This window comes from Polyodon spathula, chromosome 5 (assembly GCF_017654505.1).
Source record: "Polyodon spathula isolate WHYD16114869_AA chromosome 5, ASM1765450v1, whole genome shotgun sequence".
In the NCBI taxonomy this organism is placed as follows: Eukaryota; Metazoa; Chordata; class Actinopteri; order Acipenseriformes; family Polyodontidae; genus Polyodon; species Polyodon spathula.
Genome location: NC_054538.1, coordinates 44,959,300 through 44,976,694, shown reverse-complemented (window position 1 = coordinate 44,976,694; position 17,395 = coordinate 44,959,300). Strand labels below are relative to the sequence as shown.

General features: G+C 38.9%; 1 protein-coding gene across 2 annotated transcripts in view; it reads right to left on the bottom strand.

Moving 5' to 3' along the window:
• Nucleotides 1–6,574: 6,574 nt before the first annotated feature.
• LOC121315987 (atypical kinase COQ8A, mitochondrial-like) overlaps nucleotides 6,575–17,395 on the bottom strand; it is a 54,419-nt gene continuing 43,598 nt past the window's right edge. For both annotated transcript variants that reach the window (XM_041250644.1, XM_041250645.1), the window contains 3 exons: nucleotides 15,468–15,533; nucleotides 8,759–8,845; nucleotides 6,575–8,366 (listed from right to left, as the gene is read on the bottom strand). In XM_041250644.1, coding sequence (XP_041106578.1) covers nucleotides 8,073–8,366; nucleotides 8,759–8,845; nucleotides 15,468–15,533 — 447 coding nt within the window. In that variant the 3' untranslated portion in view covers nucleotides 6,575–8,072. The remainder of the gene's footprint in view (nucleotides 8,367–8,758; nucleotides 8,846–15,467; nucleotides 15,534–17,395) is intronic.

The window sequence follows — 17,395 nt, the reverse complement described above, 5'->3', positions numbered from 1 at the left end:
AACTTGTGCTATGTATAAATATGAATTATAAAATGTTTCACTCTTGTCTGTAATTTATATACAGGACTCATTCAGAATATTAAAGAAACATTGGGTATTGACTAGTCCTTGTAAATCTAGCCATAATGAATTCCAATGTATAATCTATTGTTTTGGCAACTTAGTAGGCCCTTCAGAAAAAAATCTGGGTAACAAATGGCAAATTAAAAAAAAAAACCTAAACAGTTACTCTCTCGGTTCCCATATGGTCATCTTTCTGTCTACCGAAAACAGTTGTGACCCTAAGTGGGTGATGGGTGGTTTGTGTGTACTTCAGTTTTGCTATTAAAACTAAAATGTGTATGTTTATTTAGGGTTATTCTTTTTATGATGGTTCAGGAACAATGTTGTTCCTTTTAGATTCACAAATGACTATGGTTTGTAAGTAGTGTTGCAATGCAAACAGAGATGTAATTGTTTAATATTATTATTTTAAAGCTGTTCAGGAACAATTCTGGGAGTCAGAGGGTTAAGATGAGGATTTTCAGGTCTTGTGTGGTTAACTCATCTAACCACTGGGTGTTTAGACCCTTGCATCTTCTGTAACTGAGTTAATATTTGCAGAATAGCTAAACACACTAATCACCTATGTACCTCTGTCTTAGCTTTATTTTCTCCAGCCACCAGCCTGGAAAGAAATGTAGTTTGTTAAATATGAGAGACCCCAAACAATACAGTACATTCAACAATAAACTGTAAATCACTGATGAATGAGAAACATAGGTCTGAACCAGAGACCACAAACTTTGCCTTAGAGAGGATGTGCACAAATAGACCTTCATTGGTTTATATTGTAGGGAAGGATTTAAATTTTAAAGAAATCCTTCCAAAGGAATGCAGCCTGCATGTAACAGTTGCCATCAATCCCTATTTTTAAAAGGTCAGAACCTAATTTCAGTAAAGCTTTATAAAATGAGTAACCAAATTGTTTATTAATTTATTTAGTTGTGTTCCAAAGGACTCAAATGTGCTTTTTTTAAAGACAAAAAAAGTCTGAAAGTAGGGGTAGATTTTTATTTTGAAGGTGAAGGGTCCAAGGGGCCAGTAGAATTTTCATTTTACCAATGTGTGTTTTGTTTTAGAACAGGAAGCATCTAATGTTGGATGTAACCTCAGGAAAGTCAGAACCAATTAGTTAAATTAAAATGAGGAAAATGTTGTTGGTATAAAATAAACACACAGTATAATAATCTACCGTTTTTTATTGATTGTATCAAAATAAGAATATAGAATTGTTGCTTAAGCATTGCTGTGTTCAGAATTAAGTTTGGTATGGGAGAGGTGATTACAGTCATACTATAGCATCAGTATTTGCAGTTGTATGAGGTTTTCCCTGCCTTTTATGTTATTTGCCATTTCATATCATTGAGTTTATTTTTTAGATTTTTTTTCTTTTGTAATATTGTACAGTTTTGCATGTCAGATGCAATCACTTTGGTTTTTAGTGTTATAAAGGCTGACAAGTGAAAAAAGAAAAAAATAACTTTTTTTTTTTACCTTGATAAAAGGTTGGGGACTTCAGTGAATAACCTGCTACCAAATTATGTAGATTATTTTGCACATAAATATTTAAGGTGGGTAATTCAAGAAATGTACTAAGACTAATCGCCATTCTTGTGTTGATAACACATTATTAAAATATTAACCTGACTGATGTATTTCAATAAAACAGGGAACTGTTACATGATTGGTTATGGTGGTTCTTTTTTGTAATCATTATTGCAAAGGTCTGACATGAACACGTTTCAATTTACATGTGCCTTTAAATGCAGACAACCAGTGACTTACTGATTTATAGCTCAAGGTGTTAAACTTCAGAAACAAAATATTAAAGTAGGGTAACCGGAGTGACTTGCTGTTTTCCCTTTAAAAACTCATAGAATTGAAAGATATGTAAAGGTATTTTGATTAAATAGAGAGGGTTTGATAGATTTTAAAAAAGCACTGTTCAGAATGCAAAGTTACAGCCACCACCAGACTTAAAACATTCTTATTACAATAAATCTTATATAAAGTAACTTCACCTGCCCACTACTGGAATGTCTGAAAAATCTTCAGTTTACCTTCTCATAGGATACTCTAATACAGTGCCTACAGAAAGTCTACACCCCCTTGAACATTTTTCGATTTTGTTGTCAGTGCCTCAGAGTTTCATGCATTTAAATGAGGATTTTTGCCACTTAGCTACACACCATACTCCACACTTAAGGGGGGAAAAAAATTAAATATTAAAAATACAAAACTGAAAGATCATAATTGGATAAGTCTCCACACCCCTGAGTTAATACTTCTTGGAAGCACCTTTGGCAGTAATTACAGCTGTGAGTCTGTTGGGATAGGTTTCTACCAACTTTGCACACCTAGATTTGGCAATATTTGACCATTCTTCACAAAACTGTTGAAGCTCTGTCAAGTTCCTTGGGGAGCGTTGATGGACAGCAATCGTCAAGTCATGCCACAAATTTTCAATTGGATTTAGGTCAGGGCTCTGACTGCGCCACTCAAGGACATTTACCTTTTTGTTCCTTAGCAACTCCACTGTAGCTTTGGGTCGTTGTCATGCTGAAAGGTGAACTTTCGTCCCAATTTCAGCTTTCTTGCAGAGGGCAGCAGGTTTTCCTCAAGGACTTCTCTGTACTTTGCTCCATTGATTTTCCCTTCTAGCCTGACAAGTGCCCCGGTCCCTGCCGATGAGAAACATCCCTAATATGATGCCGCCACCACCATGCATCATAGTAGGGATGGTATTCTTTGGGTGATACGTGGTGTTGGGTTTACGCTAAACCTAACACTTCACATTTAGGACAAAAAGTTCCCCTGATCTGTGCCTTTCAACAACTTTGTCCCAGAGTTCTTTTGAAAGCGCCTTGGTGCTCATGGTTGAGTCTTTGATTTGAAATGCACTACCCAGCAGAGGGAACCTACAGGAACTGCTGAATTTATCGTGAAATCATGTAAAACATTACAATTTAACACCGGTAGAGGCCACTTGGTGTGTGATTTTTGAAGGCGATTGGTTAAACATGAGCTAATTTAGGATTGCTATTCCAAGGGGGGGGGGGGGGCGCAGTTCACTAACCAACCTAATTCAGTTTTTATTTTAAATTTTCTACAAATGTCTAGAATATTTTTTTTCACTTGGAAGTTGTGGGGTAGGATGTGTAGGTCAATGAAAAAAAAAAAAAAAAAAAAAAATTTAATTCTAGGTTATAAAGGCAACAAAGGGTGAAAATTTGGAAAGGAGGTGTAGACTTGTTGTTTCTCAGAAGTGGAAACTTAACTAATTCTGCTTCTGACCCACTAACAAATAAATTGTATTAAGAAACTCCAGAGGAGAAGAAAGTAAACATGTTTTCCAAAGAAATATGGAAGCCATAAACAGTGCCAGAAAGCCACAGAAATCAATGTTAATGTCGAGGACTTCTCTATTGAGAACCTTGGCTAAATTCATAACCTTATTCTCTATAGTAGTAGTCATATGGATGACCAATATCGGTGGTTCACAATGCTAGCTGTTGAGAAAACTTACCATACCATCCCCTAGAGCTACATCGATTAAAAAAAAAAAAAAAAACTGGCTATATTTGGTGGCTATATTAGGCAATCTGGTTGGGCATGTGTTTCGCTCCTGGGAGTGGGTAGGAGTATATGATTGGAGGATGCTAACCCTTTCAAGATCATTTTTAAAAGAAAGTCAATTCCAATTCAGGGATTTGCAGACCGATAGTCACAGGTTAACGAATACCAAGAATGAAATTGCATTTTAAAGGCTAAGCCATCCTCCATGTGGGCTTGTTATTGTTTAACAGTAGAACTACCGGATGTACATACATACCTGTAAACTACCGGAGCAGTCTTTTTAACCGCTATATTAAAAGAGAAGTAGCCTACTCAGCTCAGTCCAGATGGTTGTCATGCTGATGTGCTAGGGACCGGCCACACTGTGGTTGACCCCTGGAGCCAACATTGCAGCCATTGTGTGTTGATGCACTAGAGGGGCAAAATAGGCTGGATACGTCCAGTGACTGCTGTGAATATTGCAGCTGGCGACAAGGAAAATACCTTGTGACATCCTGGAGAGACAGCTGACAGGAGGAAATAGACCCCATTGGGGCTGGCAGGCGTTAGCCACCCTAGCTGGCAGTATCCAGCTCTGTGTTTTCAAATAAAACAGGATGCTGGAGACACCTGCCCAAGGCTTCTAAGAAATTCAAGAGAAAAATACCCCCCGAGTCTGCGAGAGCGGGGGCGGAAGACTACAAGGTTTGACAACACTGTGAAGAACAGGAAACGGATATGAGAACGAAGCGTACTTTGCAACGGACTAGCTCAAGATCTACAGTTAGCAAAGACTTGGAACTCCAGGTTTGTGTCTGTGGCTGGCGCAAAGTGACAACGGTCAGGGGTTTGAAGATTCATCAAGGGAGAATGAAATGCTTAAGGGAGAAAGGACAAGGGCTTCACATTGATAGGTTCCTTTTAAGAAGTCAGTCGAATGAAATCCAGCAACAGCAAGCAAACCACAGGTTTGCAGGATATTGGCACCCCTGTCATAGATGAGAGGAGCATTGCATAAACACAACTAGTGATGAACCTAATGATCCTCGTGAACCTGGTCAGATGAACCAGCATAAGAGAAAAGAACCTCAACGGGCACAAAGCTAGAGTTAAATGAAAAAGTACAAACTGTTCCTGTGAAGGTCGACAGCAGCAGGAGACTAGCGCGTCTAGAAAGGAGGCAGCTGAGGAAGCAATGGAGGAGAACAGAACAAAGTCAGAATGATGCATTCAATCTATTACAAAAGGGTCATAAAGACAAGCTTGCAAAATTGTTCAGAGTGCCTGGGGAAACGCTGCAAAAAAGGAGCAATGCAAGAACCCATTTAAATTCGCAACTAAGTCTCAAGACGAACACACGCCTGCCGTCAGCCAAATGCTTCTTTTCACTCTGCAGGCCCGCCATGCTGCCAAACCAGAGCTACAGCATTGGAGGACAATGCAGCTCTGGGCAGCTTACAGGCAAGCCCGCAGGCGCCCGGCCAGTCTACAGGTATTGCTGGTGCGCAGTGAGTCGAGGATACCCTGGCCAACCTAGGTTCACATACTTTTTCTCACATGGATATTGAATGTTGAATCATTTGTGTATATATAAATGTTGAAAAAGTATCATGTTTTTGTGTCATTTGTTTAAATCAGGTTATCTTTAGCTATTAGGACTTCGATTAAGATCCAAGCACAGTACAAACCATGTCAAATGCTAATGTTTAGCCATTTGTATCTCAGGCACATTTGTACTTTCCGTAAGGTCGAGGGTATGATCATTTTTCTTGGGACCGACTACTTATTCCAAAATGTAAAAGAAAAAAAAATTTAAAAATGAAAGATTAAACAAATAGCACAAAAGATGAGATTGAGAGTACACAGTAGTAGACTAATGACTTTACAGCAATTTCCCAACCAATACATTCGTATTGCAGTATTCCAGATTATTAAATGTATAACGCTGGTCAAAAGTGTTTTGCGGATCACTGGCTTAGCTGGTCTTACACACACAGAGTCTTGTTTCACCACAAGCATTTTATTTTAATCAGATTTTAGGGCATTTTACACAAAAATCCATTGCTTACATTTCAATATTTTCTATTGCGATTTAAAAAAAAAAACTTTAATCTAGAAATGTTTAATTTTAAAAGTTTTTTTTTTTTTTTTAAAGGAGTATTTACTCCCAAAACCCTATGGAAAACAAACAAAATCCACCCCAAGTAAAAATGTTTCAAAAGAATTTCTGCATTTTAATGCAGATACCCCAGTCATTAACAAACATAACTTTTTCTTTAAATAGGAAATTAGGAAAAAAAAAATACTGAACAAGTGATATGTACAGTAACACAGGCTCAGGAGTACAGTAGCATGGCAAATGCTGGAGCTGAACAACAATGCATGATTACAGAATCTGTACCTACCTGAGCAAGAGCACAGCTGACTCCATGGTGTGCGTGTTTATGCGGCATGCTCTTCCTAGCCGGGGGGAACAAATTTAGCAGTACGTATATCTGTTATATGAAAGGCCAATTTTTGTCAGTTCCTACCAAATATCGATGTAGATTACAACCTTGCAGGTTTACAGGCTGATCATCCGGACATATTATGCAAGTTGCAAGGAAAATCTGAACTGACAACTAGTTTTGCTACAGCATGAGATACTGCACTATGTATGTTTATTAACTAACTAATCAACTGTACACTACAACCCTCTCTCTTTTCAATGTTTCCAAAGACCCATCTAGCTTTGAAGTAAAATGTTGTGAATAGTACAAGAAAGGCTGGTTAACTTAAATTACTTCTTATTGTATTCAACTAGCATACTCTTACACTTACATTCATTTTGCAGGTCATACATCTGATGGCTTAATACAAAAAAGCACATCAAAATTACCACTGTGATTATAGTGAAGACTACAGTATATTTCACTTACCAATTTGACTGCTAGTTATTGAATCTGAATACATTCTAATTTTAAAGAAGCAGATCAACTTGCAAGCTGGCATATGCCGGATTTATTGTTTTACAGTTAAAAGTATCTAGGACAAGTCAGAACAAAATGTTCTGGAAGGTTTGCATTTCAGTGTGTCTGTCACACAAAAATCAGGGAGACAGACTGGCAGGCCCTGGCCTCCATATTATTTTAGTAATGCTTGATCAAACACATTATACAACATGAACCTTGGTGTTATTTGGGGAAAAAAAAACATTAAGTCATATACCAGTCATAAAAGGACAGTTATTTTTAATCTCTTGGATCCCTGATTATACACATTTATTAGCATATACTGTATTCAAAGTATCTATATATATATTTTTTAAAAAAATCCTTATGTAAAAGACCAAACAAATCATAAAGGCTATTAGATTTCCCTGCCTACAAACAAAACACTGCCTACAAATCTTATTCATCAGTTCAACACTATTAAGGGACTTGATAATGAAACATACATTTAATACAAACCTGAAAAAGTAGCTTTAAAAACATCAAATACATCGCTACCAGAAAAAACAGATGTAAGACTTTAAGCCTGGTCACAGTAAGTCTTAGTTAAAGCAGCTATGAAAAGTTTCAGTACATCAAAAAGAAAAAAAGGTGGCGAGCTCTAGTACCAAAAAAAAAAAAATAATAATAATAAATCAAACCCCCAAATAATTCCAAACTTAGAAGTTGCAAACAGCTACTCTAAGCTCGGACTCCAATGTTAATGAACTGTATCTCATCTACAGACTTGTAAGACACAGATTAAATTTACTAGGTTTACTACATTTAATACATTTGTGTGCGAGAATTAATTCAGTAGAAAAACACCACTTTTTTTTTTTTTTTTTCAAATATGTATGCATGTTCTTATGCCACTCCATGCAGTAAAATTTCTCATTTGCTTACATATTTACCAGCTGAAATGGCCATATGTATGCATTACTGAATAACCTAATAAACATTTTTTGCATCCATTAAACATGCCCCCACATGTGCAGTTCAACAGGGATGTGTATACACTATTGAGAAATTTTACACATTTTTACATTGGAAATAAATGTTAACTATTTCTCCCATACATGGAGGTAGTCTGTTTTCTCCTCCCAAAAGGACAGCAATATGCTCAGAATGAGATATTGTTATCAATCCATTGCAGCATTACAGAAAAGCCATGTGGCATTACTGCAGGGGTTTACCATTCCATTAATGTAAACACTGTGTTACATAAAATAACCACTAAGTTTATATGCATTTAACATTGTTTACGGATTCATTTATTTTACTTGTTTTTCTCCTTTAAGTATAGCTTTCAAATTTACAAAAAAGGGGGTGATTGTTTAATGGGGCTTGCTGGACATACAGGTGCATGAATTTGGTTGTCAAAAGTATTATTTCTTAATTAAATCCAAGATTAGAAAATTGAAAACCAAAAAAAGAATGTGCAGTTTTTATATTCAATTGACAGTCGAAGCAGGCTTTTAAAAACAACATGCCTACAGTTTTTCATCACTTGTTTGGTCCGTCTTTCCTTCCACTCCAGTACTTGGTGTAAGCCTCCTGGAACATGTGCTTGCAGCACAGTTGGGCATTGAGCTTGGAGCAGATGAGAAACGAGCCGCCCATCTTGCGGTGCAGGGAGTAAGTCTCCTCTGGGGGAGGGGTCAACCTCTCCTTCAGCATCACAGGGATCAAGTTGTGGATACGCTGGGTGGTGCCTTGGGAGCCAAAATTGAACGGCTCCTCAGATGCAAAAGCCTCCCCCAGGATCATCACAGCATCAACATGGGCATTCTCCATCATCTATCATAACAAAGCATGAAATCCTGTGGTTACATCTCACATACACCAGATCATCTTTAAAAGAAACAATCTAGGAGTACTATTTAAGAATGAACTGGTATTTATTTCTACCAAGGCTGGCAGTTGTGCAGAGAGAGAGCTCATCAATCGAATAATCACCCCTCAGACAGGTAGTGGCACATGGGAAATGCAGGAGCAAAGCACAGCTGTGTGGCTTCCCACTATTTTGTCTTTACAAATAGTTTGGAATCTTTCACCTTTAATTCATTTTAAAATGTAGATTTTTTTTTTTTTTTAAAAACACTATGTGCAAACATATACTGCTTGTGTAAGGTTCTACAATTTTCTACAATGAAAGTGTATATGGGTTCTTCTGTCTATTGTCTTCTTACCTTTGATTCATACCCAGTAAGAAATTTCATATCTATGGATCTTTTCAGCACCGCTTCTCGATTCCCATCCGCTGCCGCCTTGATAACCTGACAAAGATTTGAGATAATGATCACTATGAATCACAAAATCAAAACTGTCTTTGAGCTTAGCTGTTACATACTTTCTGTTCATATTGATGCATGTGTGTCATGACAAGTAATACATATTTATTGATTCATATTGTGTCTGGTGGTCAATTCCATCTTAAAGGGGTCACTTTATTAATGAGCTGAACCTCAACAGGACCAGGAGTAGTAAAAATGGAAAATACAGCTGCTTCTCTGTTTTCTGTGTTCCACAGACCCTTTTCTGTTTTTTTCACCAGGTATTTGGCATGAGCTAAATTGGGATCAATTTTAATTATGTATAAATTGCAGTTTCTTCCACATTTTAAATAATGAAAAAATATCAGCAAATTAATATGTAGCACTTCATAAGAACAAGTTTGCAAATGAGAGGCCATTCAGCCCACCTTGCCTGTTTGGTTTCTAGTAGCTTATTGGTCCCCGAATCTCATCAAGCAGCTTCAACATCATCAATGGGCAGTTGGTTCCAGACTCCCACAATTCTCTGTTTAAAAGTGTTTCCTGTTTTCTGTTCTGAATTCCCATTTATCTAACCTCCATTTCTGACCCCTGGTGCTTGTTTCTTTTTTCAGGTCGAAAAAGTCCCTTGGGTCGACATTGTCAATATCTTTTAGAATTTAGAATGCTTGAATCAGATCGCTGCATATTCTTCTTTGTTCAAGACTGAATAGATTACATGTTTTTAGCCTGTCTGCAAATGACATGCTTTTTAAACCATGTAGCGTCAGAGTGGGTCATAATATCATTCTGTGCGTGAAAGTAAAAGAATTTAAAACAGAGGGGGAATCTTAATCCATTCTGTGTCTTTTTGGTTTCTGGTCACAAACTCCCCCTGACAAATGCTTTTAAAATAAAAAAACAACTGCTGAACAAATGGTTTATCTTCACGATAGCATAATGACTCTTTCTGTGCAGCAAGTTCTAGATGCTTTGACATCTAAGACAGGAACCAGCCCATCATATAAATCTAGCCGACAGGGGGCGGAATAGCAGACCAATGGAGAACAAGGGACCGTGTCAGAACGAGAACCACCAATGAAAAACACTCCATGTGGACTCAGGCTCTGCCCAAAATAACCAAACTATGTGGTTCAGGAGAAAAGCTGATCTCTTTCCTAGAGATCCTTTATAGAATCAATTTTTGGTGCCAAGTTATGTCCCTCCTCTATAAAGCCTCCCCTTCCTGGAGTATCTATGTCCAAATTTCCAAACTAACTGCCCAAAGTAAAACAAAGAAAGGGGGAAGGAGGGTGGGATATAGGTGTATGAAGTTCATCATACTACGAAGAAACCATATTACAGGTACTCTTCGTCGTCTTACCTCGTGTGGTGAACTCCACACACAAAGTGAACCTACCATAGGAAGTAGAAAAAAAGGGTGGAAGCTTAAACTGTAGTGCCCGATGCCACAAATACAGAGTGAGTAAAGGCTGGCTGAGAAGACGACACATTTAAGTTGTAGTGTTTTGCAATGGTTACCTTGATTTTGTGAATTGAAGGTTTACCTTAATTTTGTGACTTGAAAGCTACAAAGAGCTGTCCTGATGGTCTTATTTTGATGGTTCTATGAATGTAGAAAGTAAGTGCTCTTCTGACATTAATTAAATGCTGTCTGGCCTCTGATTTTGATTTATGCAGTTTTGGGGAAAAAAGCAGGAAGAGTTATGATCTGACCTAGATGGAACCATGTCACCACTTTTGGCAGAAATTGAGGATTAGGTCTGCAGACAATCCTCTCCCTGAAGATCTGGAAATAGGGTTCATCAATGACCAGTGCCCGCATTCACTTATTCTTCTTGTGGATGTTATTGCTACCAAGAATGCCGTTTTCCACATGAGGAATTTTTTTGGTTGCATGTTGCCATGGGTTCAAACGGTGGCCACGTGAGTTTATTCAGCACTAGACTGAGGTTCCATTTTGGAAGGATATGTTTCCATGGGGGCTTTAGGTGGTTAACCCCCCTGAGGAATTTGGACACCGTGGGGTGAGAACCTACTGGGTGATCTTCCCAGCCAAGTAAAATGCTCAATATTGCAGCGATGTGCACTTTGATGGAGGAAAGCGCAAGACCTTTATGGAATAGGTGGCACAAGTGGGATACAAAAATTGGTAGATTTATGTTTGTGGTGTGCAAAGACTTTGATTTGCACCAATGGCCAAATTCCTTCCATTTACCTGTATAGGCTTAAAGTCAATGTTTTTTTTTGAAGCCAGTAAGATGTTGGTTACTTGTTCAGATAGTCCCTGATCTAATAATTGCCACCGTTCAATTTCCAAGCAGCTTCTTGTAACCATGCTGGATTGTTGTGCAACATCCTCCCTCTGTTCTGAGACAGCAGATCACGACTTTGTACCTTCCTGGTGATTTACGTATTTTACTACATATTTTAACGTGGTGTTGTTGTTAAGAACTAGCATGTGTTCCTGTCTTAAATTTGGTGCAAAGTGTTTCAGTGCCAGGAAGATTGCTAAAAGCTCCAGATGGTTTATGTGGAGGTTTCTTTGTCTCAGTGACCAGGTTCCCTATACTTGTGCTCCCCACCCTAGTAGGGAGGCGTCTGTATACAGGAGTGTGTCAGATGTTGTTGAGACAGCTGTAGCCCGCCTGTTACCCGAGGGTGAGAATTGCCACCATATTGCTTCTGTAGCTGCTTCCAGAGACACCTTGACGCGGCGAGTGTCTAGAAGAGTTGGGTTCCATGAAGAAAGGAGACAATATTGTGTGTTGTCTCATGTGCAATTATGCATTTCTTACCAGAGGAACTGTTGCTGCCATGTGCCCCAGGAACTGTTGAAAAGAAATGGGCCAGCAGCCTGACTCCCACGTTGAAATGACCTGTCAGATGTCAAAATGGTGGTCACTCTCTCTTTTGTGAGATACACCTTCCCTGATATTGTGTTGAAATGGGCCCCCAGGAACACCAAAGACTATGCTGATTTTTCCCTGTTTACTAACAAGACCAGGTCTTGAAACAGTTGAAGGGCTGTGTCTTTGTGTTCGAATGCCCTTTTCCTGGATGGAGCCTGTATCAACCAGTCATCGATGTAGGGGTAAACGTGGATGCCCTTGTTTCAGCAACTTCTACCACCACCTTGGTGAACACTCTGGGGGCTGTGGAGATCCCGAAGGAAAGCACCTTGAATTGGTAAATGCAGTCCTTGATGGCAAACCAAAGGTATTTCCTGTAATTGTTGTGTATGGGAAGATGAAAATAGGCATCCTTGAGGTCTGCAGAGACCATCCAGTCTCCGGGTTGAACTGGCTTGATGACAGTCTCCAAAGATATCATTTTGAACCTTTCTGTTCAGATGTATTTGTTCAGGCTTCTGATGTCTAAAATGGGTCTTAACTTCCCGTTCTTTTTGAGTATTAAAAAATACCTGGACTACCTCTGCGAAGATGATGGGACCAGTCCTAAGGCACAGAAAAGGAGCATGGATTTTATCTCCTGTTGTAGAAAGACACCTTGTGGACCTGACCAGTCCATTGCTGGTGGTTGGAACCGGAATGGTATTTTGTAGCCGTGTTGTATGAGCCCCGGGACCCAAGGGTTTGATGTTATTTTCTGCCAATATGAAACTCTTCTCCTTACTGGCAGAAGTGAGGGGTGGACCGACACCAGTTGCGGACCGGGAAAATATCAGGAGGATGTAGAGGGTCTGCCTCTACCTCTGACAAAGCCACGGAAGGATCCGTATGGCCTGGAGCCCTGTCCCCTTTGGAACCTGCTCTGTCCTCCAAAGGTTGATTGTGTTGGCTGAGGCCTGAAACTTTTACCTATTAAATACCCCTTATTAGGGGGTATGCCTCTGCCTGTTGAGCAGGACCTAATGGTTTGCCTTGCCTCCATCTCTGTTAGGTTATCCTTGATGTCAGTGCCAAATAGTAAATCTCCTTGAAATGGTAACACCACGATCTTGGATTGTGTGTCACGACTAAAGAGGTACAGATGATTATCTGAAGAAAAAATCTCGCAGAGGACAACACTTGCTACAGCGCCAGCTCTGTTGTTGGTGCTGTCACATGCTGCCTGCAGCTGGATTTTTGCAGTATTTTTCCTTTCTTTTGCAAGCTGCATGGCGAGTTCAACGTTCTCTGGAGTAGGGGTCTGTAGAGCAGCAGACATTGGCTCCATAATTTGTGTTGATATTTGGCTGTGTGGATTTGATAATTGTTGACGTACATATTGTAAGTGGAGGCAGCGTAGTCCTTCAAGGTGGTATTGATTTTCCTGTCTGCACCCACTGGTGTAAAAGCAGCACATGCAGGTTTTTTCCATAAAGCCTCAACGGGCCTCCAGACTGCCTCATGGAAGGGAAAACCTTTGAAGGCTTGTTAATCCTTTGCATTAAGATGCTCAAAAAGTCTGGGTATTAGCGTTGAGAGGAGAGAACATCCTTCTCAAAACGGCCTCTGCATTAGTGTATACCATTGAAACACCTTCTCCAATTACAGACCCGTTATCACCATGGGCGGAATCCATGACATCATCATACTGCATGTGTCAGCACAGTAGTATTGGTCTTGCACATTCCAAGCTGCTGCAGTTGCGTCAGCCACCGATGTTACCCTTTGCAGAGCCACAGGTTGTCTTGAGCTTACAAACTCTTGCAGCCACTGAAAAAAAACATATCAGTTTTCTGGGGCAAGAATTCCTGTGGAGTTGTCGGCTGGGTAGCCTCGATAGGGGTCTCAGTAATTGCCACTGCATCTCTCTCCCTGCTGCCGCGGTATTCAATGGATTTACTCGTTCTCTTCCTTGTGGGAGACAGAGCGGAACTCCGACGCTCTGTGGAGCTGCTTTGTCTTTTAGTTGACATTTTAGCTGATGAAGCGTGTGATATTTCAGAATGCAGAACTGACATGTCAACACACAAGACAAACATCTCTGCCACAAGACGGTGAACGAGGAGAACCACACAGAAGACATGTGTGAAAAGCCCAATAATCAACAGAATAAACAGTGCTAGAGAGAAGAGGAAAGGGAAAAAATATTACATAGTAATTTACTTAACGACAAACAAAAAAAAGTAAGTATGTAACGGCAAAAACTATACCGAGTCCTAACCCCAGCATACACAGGAGAAATTTGGACATAGATACTTCAGGAAGGGGAGGCTTTATAGAGCAGGGATATTACTTTGCACTAAAAAAAGATTATATAAAAGATCTCTGGGAAAGAGATCGGCTGTTCTCCTGACCCAAGAGACATGGAGACTGGGAGTTCACTGTGTGGAGTTCATCATACGAGGCACGTATTACTGCTTTCAATTCATGCTTCAAGTTAACCCTTAGCAGCCCATTTATTCAGCGCTTGTCAGGCGCATCAGGTCCAATTTATTTTCACACACACTGTTAATTTACAGATGCTGAGTAAAAGGCCCTGCATAGCAAAAGGACATCAGTACTGCATCTCCAGCCAAGCCCCACCCCTTGTACGCTGTCTTCGTAGTCGTGCATACTGATAAATCCTCTACTAATCACTCGTTTCATCACCAAACTCCTAAATAATGCGATCGAAGTCATTTTATTACTATAACATCTGAAAAAGCTCTGCAAAATATCTGTGATATTCTTTGTGCGCTGTATGTGGAAGCAGCTATCTCCTTTGTGTCTGTGTTATCTCTGTGGGGCAGGGGCTACGTGTATTGCTCAGATAAGCCCCTTTTTTTGGCTTCATTCTTCATTGCCCATCAGTCTCTCCCATGTGGGATTTACAGTGGACATTTGTACTGCCTGCATGCACTACTTTACACGTTCTCTATTAAATGTAATTTGTCATGCGTTTGCCTAGTTCTGAACACTGTCTTAGAGCACTTTGAATAACCTTTGCTGCTGCAACGGCATTCGCCATTTTGTCTGGAAATTTATCATTTAAATATATTTGCAATTTTTTTCTCTTCATCTATGATTTGCCATTTGTATCTAAGACATTTTACTTCCTCCTTGAATGTTCAGTCATAATATTGGAAAAACTTTTTGGAATTGGTTTTAGGCCCCTTGGCAATGTTCTTTCTAACTTCCTTTTTGACTTGCGTTTCCAGTTCTAAGTACTCTTTCTGTGTACTTTGTTCTTGGTGCCTTTTAAACATGCTGTAAAGTGCCTTTTTCTCTGACTTTTTAATTGATATTATTTTGTTTTAGATTTTGATTTGTCAACTTTTGGGATGCAACTGTTTTGTGCCTCTAGTACTACATTTAAAAAACAATAGCAATCCTTCTGTGGATGTTTTCTCTATTTTACTCCAATCTACTGTTAGATTAATGTTTCATTCCTTCATAGTTTACCTTTTTAAAATTGTAAACATTAGCTGTAGTCTTTTGAGGTTTTAAAAAGCATGAGACCAAGTTGTGATCTGAGTTTGCCAATGGTTCTCTGACCTCTGTTTTAGTTATTCTGTCTTCGTTATTTGAACAGACTACATTAAGGCATACCTCCCCTCTAGTCGATGCCTTGACAAACTGCGGGTACATTCAGTTTCTAGTACTACGTTTGCTGTGGACGCAACAACTAAACAAGACAAAAATGTAACAAACCCACAGCAAAGTTATCAAACATGTATGTATGTGTGGTTTCTCACCTCTATGTAGTTATCGGTAAAGTCCAACTCAAATCCTCTTGTAGCTCCAAAGTCTAGTAGGGCAACCTTTAGAATTTAAACAAAAAGAGACAAACGTTTAATTCTACATTCACTGCAACAACTCTTACACATGTGGCACATCTCAAAAGATTTGATTGTTTTCATCAATTGTTTGGCATTCTGAGCAACAAACTGTCAAGTGGCAAGTTCATGTCATTTAAAAGTGAGATCAGTCTGTCCATTACTTAAGTATCAGGTGAAATCTCTATTTCACTTTCAATGAACTCACTGTAGTCACTTACATGCTCAGCGTGGTAACTGCTTCAAACCATGAATTTCACAGTGTGTCATTACTGGTTCTGGACACAAAAGGCACCTAGTTAGGACTAAGGTATTTTTCTGCAAAGAAATCCTTGAAACGCAGTTTGCGAGCTAGGCAGTGTTTAAACATTTTTTTCATTGCAGCAGTGAATTGATCGACTTTAGAAAAATGAACACGCCACTGATTGCTAGCCAGACTTGCAATATGTGCATTGCACGTTACATGTACTGAATTAGGAAGTAGCCCCTGTAGAAACGGATTACATGCTCGAGTACAATATGTTGCATTGTCTGTCACTATTCCAGACACCTTATTAAAGTCTATATCAAAATTGGTCAGGCACTTGATGACAGCTTGTGACACAGTTGAATAATTTACCAGATTAAGAACAGGACTGACCAAAAGAAATGATTGTAGCTTTTCCGAGTCACTCATTTGTGGTACAGCAATGATATGCAGTACATAATTATCTTCAAACACTTTAGGTATCTTGGTGAAGCTTGTTAGGCAGAAGGAAGAGCACCTGTGTTTGGAATTAGTTTTTGAATGTACTCCCTTAACACTGGGTTATGCAATTTCTCCAAATCTGTATATTTGCACTTCAGAATGCCTTGACAAGTTCAGAATACACCACATTGAGCATCACATGACATTGCAGGTTGTACAAAACAGCTTTCTATAGTCAGCATGCAATTGATTGGGACACTGCTCTGCACAGTCTAAAACACTGATATTTTCTGCAGTTTGAGTCTTTAGCAATATTTGCCATTTTGCTTACACACACGGAATGACTGTACTGTATGTAAACAACAGTTTGTCTCCTAGCAACATAAGTTTCGCGTGATTGGATGAGTTTGTTCAAGTTTTAATGTGCATGACAAATTGAACAAATATTGCCAAAGCAGGAAATACTGTAATAATGTGGAAAAATGTGTGTTGCAAACCTCAAAATGTATGCAAAATTGTGGACTGCAAAGTAAGCTAATTAAAATCAACATTGCAGTGGAAGGCTAATATTGCGGGATCCATAATATCACAAATGAAGTAGGGCCTTAAGTAATACTAAAAAATCAAGCCCATTTTGGCATTTAAACATTTAAAAGTTTCCATCCTCACCATTTATATCTGTTTACATATTTTTTGTAGTCCGCTGTATGTGCCAACTTTGAACAGGAATTTAGTTTTTTGCTTTATATCTGTGAGGACTGTGCTTCTTTTGGGTGTTGTTTATTTATTTATTTATTGTTAATGTAGTTCGTGTTCATACACTGGTCTTTGAATGATCAAGTTAGACCGAATAGTGACAGCTGTGCCCCAGCTGCACATTAATTATTATAATTAGCCGATGCCTTTAGCCAAAGTGACTTACAAGTGTATGAGAAGTGTAATTTATAAATAAACACAACAAATAAACAAAGAGTAATACAAGGCGGCAGTAGAATACAGGCTACAGTGCAACAGGTACAGAGGCACATTCAGCACAGGCTTACATGCCTCGAATTAGTGTAATATATTCATTTTTATGTTATCATTTGAAAAAATAGTTTTGCCTTTACAGTTTTGTGTGTACACATACCTGTTTACACAATAATTTATTTAGAAATTT